This window comes from Pogonomyrmex barbatus, unplaced genomic scaffold, assembly GCF_055798465.1.
Source record: "Pogonomyrmex barbatus isolate J1 unplaced genomic scaffold, ASM5579846v1 scaffold28, whole genome shotgun sequence".
Classification (NCBI taxonomy): domain Eukaryota; kingdom Metazoa; phylum Arthropoda; class Insecta; order Hymenoptera; family Formicidae; genus Pogonomyrmex; species Pogonomyrmex barbatus.
Window position 1 is genome coordinate 335,905 of NW_028297125.1, and position 14,800 is coordinate 350,704.

The 14,800-nt window shown below is 33.9% G+C and overlaps 3 protein-coding genes and 1 long non-coding RNA gene across 4 annotated transcripts; 1 reads left to right on the top strand and 3 right to left on the bottom strand.

The window, feature by feature from the left end:
- Nucleotides 1-535: 535 nt before the first annotated feature.
- LOC148936197 (uncharacterized) lies at nucleotides 536-1,295 on the bottom strand. The gene has a single exon (XM_089078705.1). The coding sequence runs from the start codon at nucleotides 1,292-1,294 to the stop codon at nucleotides 536-538; it is 759 nt and encodes a 252-aa protein (XP_088934831.1). The 5' UTR covers nucleotide 1,295.
- A 510-nt stretch (nucleotides 1,296-1,805) lies between these two features.
- On the bottom strand, nucleotides 1,806-3,133 carry LOC148936198 (uncharacterized). Its single transcript, XM_089078695.1, has 2 exons — nucleotides 2,045-3,133; nucleotides 1,806-1,844 (listed from the first exon to the last, which is right to left on the bottom strand). The coding sequence occupies exons 1-2, from the start codon at nucleotides 3,131-3,133 to the stop codon at nucleotides 1,806-1,808; spliced, it is 1,128 nt and encodes a 375-aa protein (XP_088934821.1).
- Nucleotides 3,134-3,191: 58 nt separating this feature from the next.
- Nucleotides 3,192-4,316, bottom strand: LOC148936199 (uncharacterized). Its single transcript, XM_089078703.1, has one exon. The coding sequence runs from the start codon at nucleotides 4,314-4,316 to the stop codon at nucleotides 3,192-3,194; it is 1,125 nt and encodes a 374-aa protein (XP_088934829.1).
- Nucleotides 4,317-7,368: 3,052 nt separating this feature from the next.
- Nucleotides 7,369-8,283, top strand: LOC148936200 (uncharacterized). Its single transcript, XR_016139704.1, has 2 exons — nucleotides 7,369-7,561; nucleotides 7,636-8,283. It is a non-coding gene; the product is annotated as an uncharacterized LOC148936200 (long non-coding RNA).
- Nucleotides 8,284-14,800: the final 6,517 nt, after the last annotated feature.

Genomic DNA, 14,800 nt, shown 5'->3' on the forward strand with positions numbered 1-14,800 from the left:
AGTACATATAAATTACAAGTACATATAAACTACAAGTACATATAAACTACAAGTACATATAAACTATAAGAAATACATACATATGTATATGCATACGTACATATGTGCATAAACTACAAGTATGTATATACGTACGTACATAAATACATATGTACATATGTACATACATACATACATATGTACATATGTACATAAACTACAAGTATGTATATACATACGTACACACGTACATAAATACATACGTACACACGTACATAAATACATACGTACATATGTACATAAATACATACGTACATATGTACATACATAAATACATACGTACATATGTACATAAACTACAAATATGTATATACGTACACACGTACATAAATACATATATATGTACATTACATACTGTACATTACATACATACATATGTACATATGTTGTATATATAAACTATAAGAAATACGTATATATGTACATATATATGTATAAAACTATATATAAAAAATACATGTTATATATATATAAAAAATACATGTTATAATACATATTACAAAGGTATTCGCCAATGTCCCCATGGTAACGTTTCCGTCGAATCCGGTATGATGTATCGTTTGTCATCGTATGGACTCAGAGCAATTTTTGATTCGGATATCGTATATACTTGGTGTAACTTGGATCTTATACATGACTGGCGACGAGTCATTTCGATCTCTTCATTCAAACACCGTGTATAATCATCGAACGTTATTGTTCGCGCTACGACGTTATTTTTTACACCTTTCGCCTTTTTGATGTCCTTTTTACCATCCACTCTCATCGCATACATTTTCGCTCTGAGTCCAACAAATTCCGTCATAATCGCACCGTTATTTTCGTCCTTCATTAGGCCGGGTACTTTTTTATTCACGAGAGACATACCATATGCGTTGTCCGCCGGATAATCGCTTGTATCGAATCTAGCGATATCACGTTTCATCGTCTCGTACACATCATCACATTCAATGTGATATACAAGACTGTCTGTGTCGGTGTACATGATTTTACATTTGTCGCGATACAGCGGTAACATATATTCGTGGTGAAATTCATACAAGCAGATTTTTGATATATCGAGTATACACATACCCACATAAATCGGCTTGTTGAATTTTACCTCGAGTTTACGCAGTTCGACGGCGATTAAATTTTCCGCAAAGACGCTGCGGCTGTGGAAATTTGATTTCGCGATCATTGCCTCCGCACCGTATCGTCCGTCCCATTTCGTTATCAATTTTACATCCACGTGATTCTGGACATTTTCCATCATTTTACCGAATACCGCGTTGTTCATTAATTTGTATAAATTTTTTTCGAAATCGTTTTTCGCGCACATTCTAAGCTGTGTATTAAGTTCGATGTAATCGCGGAGCCAGGTGGATTGAACGAATTGTAGTACGCGGTGTATCTTTGCGATACGAAGACCGTGGTGCGTACATTGCTGCAGGTTACGATAGTGGATGACATATCGCTTTTTGTCATATAGCGTCGCGAGAAGTTTATTCTGTCGCGTGCCGGGTGGTTTATCTCGCGTCGGACAGAAAGGTAAGTCGGTGTGTCGATCGTGCAGATGATGCGGATACTCGAGATCGACCTCGAGAATATAACCCGTAGGCGAATCCGGAGCGATCGCGCTCGCGTCAAACTTCGCGATGTCTTCAACCCATCGAAATTTGGCATAGGGCAGCGGTTGACACATCGCCCATCCGTATAAATTGTTTACGTCGTAGTACATCAAATACGACGACAGTTTCGACGGGTCGTACGAACGCATGTACTTGTTATTGGCCTGCGTGTATCTGTTGGAACATTGACTGAGGCTGCCGCGTATACCGCGCTCGATAAACATAACCATATCGATGTCGGTGAGCAACTCAAATTTTATACGCGTATGTTTCAGCATGGCGTCCCACGTGAAACCTGGCAATGAGCGGGATCGAGACTGTAACTTTTAATACTTTTAATACTTTTTAATACAACTTTCACGGAAATTTTCAAAAACGTCGGCCAATAACAAGACATCAGTCTTCAAATATAGATCGCTATATTCGCCTAAGGTTTCAATAGAGAACCGCTGCCAGATGTTCACGGCGTGCACGTAATCATTCTCCGACACTGTGTCACCGGTTAACGAACTATAAAATGATTCGCGCGATGGTAGGCGCGTGTCCTGCAGCTTGTCCGCATGATCCACATATTCATAAGGAAAGACACCTTTACGCGTCAACAAATCAAAATCCTCGTTCGATAACGTGGAAAATTCGGAATGTAAAATTTTCAATTTCTCTCTACTTAAAAAAGATGTCAATTTATCGAGACTGGTACTCAAAAATTTGTACGAATCGATGAATCGTAATTGTACACAATTTTGCGAATCTGATCTATCTTTGACATGTTTAGTGAATGAAATGTATTTTTCCTTTGTTATCGGCAGCACGTCAATTTTGCCTTCGTATGCCGTAGCTATTTCTGTGATAACAAAGTGCGCGTCATAACCGGATAAATTGTGAAAGACTACAGGAATGCAATATGATTTTTTATAGTTTAGATTGCAATTCGAATGTGCGGGTCCGCGGTAACGACCGGTAAGGTGGCAATGATCACGTACCCGCGTGTCGTCCGACGCAAATGATTTCTCACAAATGTGACAACGCGTTGCGCTACGGTATGTCTCCCACTGATCTCTCGATAATGTTTCCATAGGGACATTCGCGGATAACAAAATTTTTATTTGATGCGCCAAATTTTCGAGTTGTTGAACGAACCATGCAACGCAGTCTTCGCCGCGACGAAATTGATACGTCGATAACGCATTGTCGTACGAGCATCGCACATAATATCCTACGCTAAATACCTTGTGTTGTTGTTGTTGATATGTGTACGACGTGTTTTCTCTTTGCGGCTCCATCCTTCGCAGTATGCACTCAAGATCTGCGTAGACGATGAATGGAAGTCGTTCTTTGTTGCAGTAGTTTTTGAAGTTGAGCCACTTGTCGTCCTCATTCGGCAGTCGGATGGCGCAATCGTTCATCCGTTCGCAATCCACCGTATGCGATTCCAATTTCTCAGATGACTTAAAATAATGTAAACATCTGCAAACGGAAAACATATTTTTTTAGTATTTTTAGCATTTAAATTAACAATTATAAAATATTTTACATATTTTGTTAAAAAAATGTGCATACGTACCGATCACAAAAGTATTTCTTGTGTTCTTTTTTACTTAGTTGCGAGCTCACAAGACGGGATAAGTTTTTGATGTACGCGAAGTGTCCATTATCGTCGCGCGGATCCTGCATGTACAACAAATTTGCATGTTTCTCCATTTTCTTTGTTGTCAGATGTATTGGGAGAATCTCCTTTTTCTTGATACCGTAGACGTTGATAGAGATTTCGTTGAGATGTTCGAACTTTTTAATTTGATTCAACGTCATCGGAAACGTAATGTCTTGGAGATTTAACACCGTCGTATAATGTGGATACGATGATTCCCGATTTGTATGCCTTTCGACCGGATGCAAGGCCGCGACCACTGACCATGCGAAACACGCATTATCCGTTGACTGCACGTTAATTACCGCTCTCTTTAACATAATTTCCCGCGGTAACTCGATGTAACACCCCGCGTGCATGGGATTATATTTATTAACATTAATTGTTAAATTTAATATACGTGATAGCGCCCATCCACTGTCGCGTTCTTGAAATTCTTCGAGCGATGCCAACGTAGGTTCAATGATGTGCTGCTCGTACCACTCATCCACATTTGACACTCGAAAGAGTTCACTATTCTTAGTGTTTATACTTTTATTGGCGCGTTTATCGCCCGTCACAAACTCGCCGTTGAACGCGGTGTTCACTTTTACATTATCGTGTCTTTCTATAATGTCTCGCACTCGTTCGAGCACTACACCACCGGCATCTTCCAAAAATCGTCGCGGCTCGATATAGTTCACGTTGATCACCGCACCAGTCAATATACGGCTTTCAAACGCCGTATCAATCTCGCGCCAAACGAGAGATCCATTGTCTCTACTGGTGCTCGCGTACTCGCCACCAACGTGCACGAAACGTCTTTCTAATTGTACCTTTGCACCCGCGAGTCGTGCGATCCTCGCCACCACAGATTGTCTATTTGCAACGGTGAGTCGAGGACGCTTAACACGACTAAGTTCTTCGAGTTGTTCGATACACTCATCGCATTGTTGCAGCCACGCGAAACACTCCACCAAAGTAGCGACCTGGCTGCATTGTTCTAGCAGCTCGCGTTCCACTCGCTCGAGATGTTCCATTTTTTTTTTTTTTTATATTGCGTCCCACGAAGCACTTGCACTTGCACTTGCACGTGATTTGTCCACAATATCGTCTTTTTTTTTTTACGCGGTGCAAATTGGGCACATATTGCATGGCATTATCATACAGACGGACTGTTGGCAATTGGAGCAAAATCGGCTGTTTAGCGCATTGAGAGTATCTATCTCGTGCTTCCTAACGGCATACAATACTCCAATATCAGTGTCCGCCAGACGAACCATGCATTCAGCACACAGAGTTAGTGCACCACCCGTTGAATAATAAAATTGTATTGAACAATACTTTTTATTATTATTCAACGCAAGGAGTTCCGAATGTGTAACAATTTTTTCTGCATAATCCGTTAGCTCTTCACTCTGATCACTTATGTAGTCACTATCGTCAGACAACGCATGTTCTTCGTCTTCAATGTCAATATTAATATTGTCAATATTATTAATTTCCATTTCTAGTTCATCTCCAAACTCTTCGTCCACTATATTTCTGAGGTTCTCCATGTTTATATTAAACACATTTTCTATATTTAATACGTTATTCATATTCACTATTTTTCTTACAGTATCACGATCGATATTCGTTTCGAGACTTCCGAGACTTCCGAGATCTACTGTGATTCTGTGTGCCCAAGGAGTCTACTATATATATCGTCTATAATTTCATTGTCCCTTTGTCGAACTCGAAGCATGGTCATAAGTTTTCCGAATCACAATTTTGATTTTTGTAGCAGCCCAAGTTTTCCCGTTTTTTTATCTCCAATTTTTCTCCGATAAGAAGATTCGATAGAAAAGATTTGATGACTTTTTTTTTAAAGACAGCACTAACTTGAAAGTAACAGTTGGAATAATATCAATCGATATCCGGAATAGTTTTTTCAACATAAAAAGAAAGAAACTTGGTATTTATGATGGAATATTATTTATCGGTGTAACATCTATAAAAAATCGTATTCAGTTTTATAGTTTCCGTTCCATGTCACTGTCAAAATTTATTTGGCTCGTACGTGAAAACTTGGACTTGACCAAACAGGAACGAACATGTTTCAATATTTATTATTAGGAAAAAATTAAGAGAGAAGAAGTGTCCATTTACCGACTTATTTTTATTGAATGAATTTTTTCGAGATTGTTCGAAATTAACTCGTTACAACATATACATTTGTTTAGCAGCCGAATTATTGGCGCTTCTCTTACCATGCTGTAACACGTACAATTGTCAATGCTATTTTTTCTAAATCAGGACATCATTATAAATCTTTCGAATTTGTTTAGGTACATTATTTTCATTAAATAACGGATTTTTTCGAGATTGTTCGAAATTAACTCGTTGCAACGTGTACATTTGTTTATAGCAACCGGATTATTGGCGCTTCTCTTACTATGCTGCGACACATACAATCGTCAATGATATTTTTTCTATATCGGGACATCATTATAAATCTTTCGAATTTGTTTAGGTACATTATTTTCATTAAATAACGGATTTTTCGAGATTGTTCGAAATTAACTCGTTGCAACATGTACATTTATTTATTTATAGCAGCCGGATTATTGGCGCTTTTCTTAACATGCTGTGACACGTACAGTCGTCAATATTTTTTCTAATTCGGGACGTCATTATAAATCTCCCAAATAGCAATTTGTTTAAATACATAGCAGCCCGAATATCGGCGCTTTTTTTTCCTATGTCAATTTCTACAAAAAATATCTTTTCTAGCAGCTCTTCCTAGACAAAAAAAGACCCCCTCCTCCCTTCCCCCTCAAAAGTACATTCCAAAGGATTGTCGACAAAGCATTCCCCCTTCCCCGTGCCTACCAGTTACCCCCTCTCCTTTACCCCCGCGTCCCCGAGTTACCCCGCACACCCGCACCCCGCTCGGAGCTCCTGGGTTAGAACCGGCCTAGTATCACTACTCCCGTTGGCTCTCCCGACGTCACACATGTATATATTTGATTATACTTTATAGGAATAAAATGAAAATAGTAATTTACATGCACACAATTTAGCAGATGAAGATAGCAGTAACGATGAAACTACTACATCATTGATATTTACAACGACTGTTAAAAGATATTTTGATGAAGACAGCACAAGATCGTGCAGTTTTGAAATCATATAAAAAGCAAAAAATATTAAATATTAATGAGATGATTCTCGGTATTAGATACGATGTAGACAGGTAATGAGAATCAGTGCTGTTTACGGTGCGCAATTTATAATACATTCTTTATTACAATTTAAAATACATAACATAAAATGCATAACATACGTACTCTAGTTTGAGTCATCTTCATATCATTCTGTATACAAAAAATAAAGATAGAATACCGGGTTCATCCGACATGCTCACTAACGTTAATCAACTCAAGAACAATTTACTCAAGAACAATTGAGTGATCTAATCAGAGAATTAAGGTTGCCCAAATATGGAGCCAAATTACTAACATCAAGGTTGAAAGGAAAGAATCTGTTGTCCAAAGGAACGACAGTTTCAATTTATCGGAAGAGAGATGAATCATTCAGAAAATACTTCATTCAAGACGAAGATCTGGTCTATTGTAATGATGTTACAAGACTGATAAATGAATTGAAAAAAATGTATACAAAGCTAAAGAGTGGAGATTGTTTATAGATTCCTCCAAGCGAAGCCTGAAAGCCGTGTTGTTACATAATTTTAATAAATATGCGCCACTACCCATAGCACATTCAGTAACGCTAAAGAAGAATACAAGAATATAAAGATAGAGAGTTTTAAATAAAATAAAATACTCGGATACAACTGGCAATTTTGGGGTGATCTCAAAATTCTTTCTATTTTGGGTCAACAGTCAGCTTTCACGAAGTTTCCATGCTTTTTATGCTTATGGGATAACAGAGACCGTGAAAATCATTACGTCAAAGTGCATTGGCCTGCGACAAAATCCATGGAACCCGGTTCAAAAAAATATCATCAACAAGCCTTTGGTAGAGCCATCCAAGATTTTTCTTCCTCCTCTCCACATTAAACTTGGTTTGAAACAATTTGTCAAAGCACTGAATAAGGATGGTTCATATTATGCATACTTGGCAAAAAAATTTCCAGCAATAACTGATGCGAAATTGAAAGAAGGAATCTTCGATAGTGCAATCCGTACAATATTAAGAGATGGAGCATTCATTGTTACAATGAATGTTAAAGAAAAGGCTGCGTGACTTAGTTTTAAGAAGGTGATTGAAAACTTTTTAGGTAATCACAAGGATGAAGTGGATGCATTATAGCGTTGCGTTGAAGTGTGTGAAACAATGATTTCTGACTTCCAGGACAAGATGAAACGCATGATAACTGGAGATGAGACTTGGATCTATGCGTATGACCCGGAAACAACCGACCAATCGAGCGAATATCGTGCAAAAGGTGAGGCAAGATCAAAAAGATCGCGCCAAAGTCGCTCAAAAATCAAGGTTTTGTTAACAGTTTTCTTCGATTATCGTGGTGTGGTGCATTATGAATTCCTTCCGCCGGGCCAAACTGTCAACAAGGAATATTATTTGAGTGTTATGTGTTTGCGTGAAGCTATTCGCTTCAAGAGGCCAGATTTATGGGCAGACAACTCATGGTTTTTGCACCACGATAATGCGCCATCTCACACTGCATTGGTGACCATTTCGCCAAAAACTCGATCCATATCGTTCCACAACCACCGTATTCGCCTGATTTAGCACCGTGTGACTTCTGGCTATTCAGTAAACTCAAAAGACCGCTCCGGGGACACCGTTTTGAATCGATTGAGGAGATACAAGCCCAAACGAAGAATGTATTGAAGGTCATTCCGGAAGAAAAGTTTTCAGAGTGTTTCGAGGATTGGAAAAAGCGTTGGCATAAGTATATTGCATCGGGAGGGGATTATTTTGAAGGCGACGAATTTGATTTTGAAGAATAAATAAAGATTTTTCACTCTATAACAAAAATCTCTTATATATTTGATCACAGCAGTACATTCCATTTGTGGCTTATTCGAAGAATTTAATGCAAATTATCCGTGTCGCATGTTTAAGACAAAAGTGAAATGACCACAACTGTTCTCGATTATAAAAAAACAATGAAAACAATTATGAACAATAGAAAATTACTTTGATGATATTAATATATAGACTTTGGTAATGATTGGTATTAAAAAACAATGTGTGTGGGATAAAATTCCTAGTTTTTCTTTTTATTTTCTTTTATTTTGTTTCGACATTATGCATGACTTGTTGGAAGGAGTATGTTCGTATGATTTAGCTCATATAATATATAATTTAGTTTATGTTAAAAATACTTGTCTCTTGAAACTTTGAATAACCGAATATTTTATTTTAATTATGATCCAACAGAATCGGGAATAATGCTGTGTCACGTATAAATAAATAACATTTGCTTACAAGGGGAACACCAGATGACTGATCGGGGTATTTTGATGCGCTTTATATAGGCTATTCTTGAGCGAAAAAAAAACGACACGTGTCCGGTCATTCTTGCCAATCATAGTTTCGAAAATTATAGTTTCGAAGAAATTGGTTTTTAAAAAATGAGTCTAGTCGGCCGATATACGGGCGGGAAGTTTTATATGTTTAATTATCGATATTGAGCAAGAGCAGCGGTAGCACAGGCAGTAAGGCATTGACTTTGTATAACATAGATCGCGTATTCAAATCTTGTCGCGCATATTTTTTTTTCTTATTAAAAATTTGTTCGTATTTGTAATTATTTATTATTTGTAATTACTTTGTTACTGTAGATGTTCAAAAAAATTATTTATTTAATTATATTTTATATCTGTATATTTTTTGTAAATAAAGTTTTTAGGTAGTTATTGTAATTTGAAAAATCCCTATAAAGAAATATTAATATCTTTATAAGTTTAATTTTAATTTAATGTTATTAATTATAATTACTTTCTAATTGTAATAAAATTTCATAAATTTACAAATAAATAATTAAATACTCCTGTATGAAATAATTACTATTACCATCATTGTCATCATCGTCGTTATTCATATGGACGCATAAATAAGAATGTAATAAAGACTGTTATAATTTCTGATGAAATTGATGATTAGGAATAATTTGTTCTTTATAATTATAATCCGTTTATCCTTTATAATCATCGACACATTCGACATACGGTCATAACGGTGTTGATCATTGAAAGCACGAAGGTTTAAGAAGGCTCTCTACAGTTACTATTTATAGTGAAGTGCAAATTTATAGGTAAGTGCAAAGTTAATGTTATAAAACATTTTTAATATTTTTAAAAATCTTTAAATCAAAAATACCAAAATAAATATTCTATATCATGTAATTATTATATAAGAAAATGCTTTCTATATAATCTAAATAATCTAAATAACTTTTGTTTGTAGAGTATAATATTTTTTTCATAAAAATCTTGAAACTTCTCTTTCTCTCTCTCCTCTCCTCTCTCTCTCTCTCTCTCTCTCTCTCTTTCTCTCTATCTCTGTCACATACTCAAGAAAAATATTCTATTCTTCTTGATTCTAAATGATTTTCCTCTGATATACGGTCTCAAGAAGATATTCTAAAATATAGAGGAATATCATAACTTTGAGATGTTGGATTTAAGATTGCAATCCTCTTAATATTAAAAAAATCTCCTCTTCTTGTAAATCTAATATTATTTTTATTTAAAGCATTTATAATGATATTTTAAAACAAATGTTTTCTACTTTCAATTTTAGTAAGCATTAATTTATATCTGATTATCATATGTAATTATGTAATTATCATATGTAATTATCATATGTAATTATCATATGTAATTATAAGAAAATCCTTTCTGTATAATCTAAATAATATTTTTGTTTGTAGAGTATAATATTTTTTTCATAAGAATCTTGAGACTTCTCTTTCTCTCTCTCTCTCTCTCTCTCTCTCTCTCTCTCTCTCTCTCTCTCTCTCTGTCACATATAAATTTGTATGTTTCCAAAACCATTTTTTTTAGTTACTTTGAAAATCACATAATCTTGATTAGAATATATTTTAAGAGTTACATAGTTTTTAAAGCGACATTAGACATTTTAAAAAAATTTTTTAATTTTTTAAAAATTATACATGATTTTCACATGCAGATATTGAATTAAATAAGTATAAATAGTTTTATACTTTTATAATAAAAAAAACAAGATTTATATACATTTAAATATATTTACATTTATATATATTTATATATATTTTTTAGTAACATCGGTGTAGACTGTCACTCAAGTTTACAAATCAAGTAATTTACAAATCAAGTTTATAATCTACAAATATTCCTTGTATTCCTCTTTCCTTGTACCTCTATATCAAAAAGTAAATTCTTTGAAATATTATTATTCTAGAGCTTTTTTTTATTAAAAAACTCATATTTTTTTTTGATGAAATCTCTATATACAAATTAAATTGCTAAAAACTAGACCTATATACAGACACATACAACCCACACACACACACACACACACACACACACACACACGCGCGCGCGCGTACACACAAATGTAACGTACAACAATAATTTATTGATTAACTTATGATTAATTTATTACATAAATTTTTTACTTCCAGGTAAACATGTTCCGAGTTTTTAAAACAAAATTTCTTTCACGCATCAGCTCAGATGTATATCAGCTCAAATGTTGGAAATCTGAAGATTCTAAAAAGGATTTATTAGAAAAAAAAGAAAAACTGAATGAAAATGAAACAGAAATGTGGACCCTCTTCAGAGTGCGAGAGTGAATAATACTAATCTGATATTGCAAAAACAACGTTTTAAGTCTGTTAAAGTCAATATTAATGTAAAAAAATTTATTGATGTTGAGAATTTCAAACTTCACAAGACTAAAGAAGGGGAAGAAAAGTGGGAAGAATTTAAAAAGGATATAAAAAATGAAAATCTAAAGACAAATACGTTAGATGAGGATGTGGAAAGTATTACGAACGAACGTAATCAGAAGGCTCATCCTGAAGAAGTAAATAAAGAAGAACTTAACTCTGATATAAATATTTGCGAAAAATGTAGAAAGGTGAAACTAATAGAAAGCATGAGAGGACTGGAAATCCATTGAGACCAACATATTTAAAAAGTATAAAAATATAACAAAAAAGAGATCAAAAAACTTACAAAAAACAAGAATAAAAGTAATAATTAACTTACAAGGGGAACACTAGGTGACTGATCGGGGTATTTTGATGCGCTTTATACAGGCTGTTCTTACCAATTGCCCATAATTTCGAAGAAATTGATTTTTAAAAAAAAATGAATTTAGTCGATATACGGGCGGGACGCTTTATATGTTTAATCATCGCTATTGAGCAAGAGCAGCGGGCTAATGTAATAATTTGAAAAATCTCTATAAAGAAATATTAATATCTTTATAAGCTTAATTTTAATTTTATGTTTTATGTTTAATGTTATTAATTTGTCTTTAATTATTTATTTGTAAATTTATGAAATTTTATTACAATCAGATGTCGCGAGCGCCGAGAACCCAATCACGCTCACCGCTGACAAAGCGGATTGCGGCAAGCGATACTTTATCCGACGAATTATTATTTTACTAAGCGATAGCGATTACCAACGCTACCGTGCTAATCGCGCAAATATTGTGTAATCGTTCCACGTGAAGCAACTGTTAACCGGGTTGCGCGGCCCTTACGTGGAAAACCGCCGCGCGACCCAGAAATATACCGCGAACGCTGACGAACATGTTGATGACACGGCAAGGACCGGCCGCCTGGAACAGGATAAAAACGGAAGACCGATACTAGGAGGGGACTCGTCGAGATCCGCCGTGCCGTCACGTCCGTCGCGGTCCGAATTAAAAAGGACAATCTGTATCAAGTGTTAATAAAATTTATTGATATTAAAACAAAGTGGTGAGTGCCTCTTTCCCGCCGACTCCTTGATCGATCCCCGAAACGACCCGCACAACACAAAAAGTAATTAAAATTAATGACATTAAATTAAAATTAAATTTTTAAAGATATTAATATTTCTTTATAGAGATTTTTCAAATTATTATAATAATTACCTAACAACCTTATTTACAAAAAATGTACAGATATAATTAAATAAATAATTTTTTTGAACATCTACAGTAACAAAATAATTACAAATACGAATACAAATTTTTATAAAAATTTTAATAAAAAATTTTAATAAAAAAAAATATATACGCGATAGGATTTGAACACGCAATCTACGTCGTACAAAGCCAACGCCTTACCGCCTGTGCTACCACTTTTTTTTTTTTTTTTTTTTTAAAGTGTTTATTAATACCAATATACAGTAACATGAATTTTTTACATTCTAATAAACAAGAATCGCCAATATACTTTAATAAAGACCGAACGGCTCGAAAAGGCACTCGCAGTTATGTACAATTAGAAAATATAATTTTAAGAACGATATGATTATATACAATAAACTTGAGAACAGTGTGCCAATATCAATTCAATTATGCTAGAAAAAAAAGGCCTAACAAAAAATCTAGCTAATATAATGAGTAATTTTTTAAAAAGAAATTTTTATATAACAATAACAATATTAAAATAAATAACATAAAAAGAATTAAAGTAAACTACTAAAATAAACAACAAGAATAAATAAACTAAAATGAAAGAATAAATAAACTAAAAAAAGAAAAAAGATTACATAAAATGAATAAATATATAAAAAAATAAAAAAAAGATTAAAAAAAGTCAAAATATTTGACATAATAAAAACTTAATTCAGTTCCACTTTAACCACCAATATTTTGCATGATTCTTTATATATGTATCGTATAAGCTATGTCAGGAATTGCAAGATTATATTTAAGAGAGACACAATCTCTTTCGCTATCCAAGTTTGGACGGTAAGTAATACTTTTTTGTGATTTTCTTCTGGGTATATGATAAATTATAGGAACCATCTTTTTATCTTGAATATAACCAAACTTATCCAAATAAGGAAATGCTTCAGGCGGAATAAAGCCAGTTTTTAGTGTTTGTTCAATATATCTTTCATCCGGAAAAGGAATAGGAAAAATTAAACTATTTTCAATAATTCTTGAAGCATCTGCAAAATAATTTCTTATAAGTTTGATTATAAAATTGTCAAATCTAGGTATACCGGCCAAATCGTATATTGTTTTGTTACTCAGGTATTTTTTATAATTGGATTGCGGAGATCTGTATCTTCCTAAACAAGCTCGAATACATCTTCTTTCAAAAATACGAATTCTCTCCATAAGTGAAGCGCTAATATTGAACCATATTTGACATCCATAAGAAATTATTGGTCTAATAAGTAATTGATAACAAATAAGTTTAACTTTACTATTTAAATATTTGGAGTAAAATAATTTACCATAACTCATAAACATTTTTTTTGCTTTATCTAACTGAGTTTCTACATGCTTATGGTATAGAATTCTTTCGTCCAAAAGTATACCTAAGTATCGAACAGAAGTTTTATGATTTATTATTTTATTCGATATATTGTTTTCTTTTATATGAAACTTTTTATAATGTCGAATGATTTGAGACCTAGCATGTCTTATGGAGGGTCTAAAAAGTATGGTTTCACATTTGTCGGTATTGACTTTAAGTTTCCACGTATGATAGAAATCGAAAATTTTATCTATCGCAAGTTGCAGTTCCGACTGTACAGTTAAAGGATTTCTATTTGCATTATACACTATGAGATCATCTGCGTAGGCTATTAATGAGCAATTAGTGTTATTCAAACCGAATAGTCTTAGAATATCACAAGTGTAAATGTTAAATAGAATCGGAGAATTTATAGTGCCTTGTTGTAAGCCATTGTTTATATAAAATTCTTTGGAAGCGATTACATTATTGTGAAAAGTGTGAAAAGATCTATCCCTTATCATGTTCCAAATAAGTTTAATCAACGGAGATGGAAATTTTTTCGTTTTCAATTTAAAGATAAGTCCCTCCTGCCATACCGTATCGAACGCTTTTTCAAGATCAACTAGACATGCCCCTAAACAATTATTCCCGTTTAATGCCCAATGGATGTCCGAGGCAAACTTATTGATAGCATGAATTGTTGAGTGGCGCAATCGAAAGCCAAATTGATTATCAGGAATAATGTCATTTATTCGACAAAAGGTATTTATGATATCATTAATTACCATTTCGTAGACTTTACCGATATTGGGCAACAAGCTGATGGGCCTGTAGCTAGAGGGAGATGTTCTATCTTTTCCTTTTTTTGGTATAGCAATCACTTTGGCTTTTTTCCAATTTTGTGGAAAGTACATATTGTTTAGCATATTGTTAAAAAGAATGGTGTAATAATATATAATTTTGTCCGGAATATGCTTGAGTACAAAATTGGAAATTTGATCTCTACCTGATGATTTTTTATTATTAAGTTTTTTAAACTTTTTCTTAAGTAACAAAGAATTTGTAAAGAAATATGGAATTTCAATGTTATCT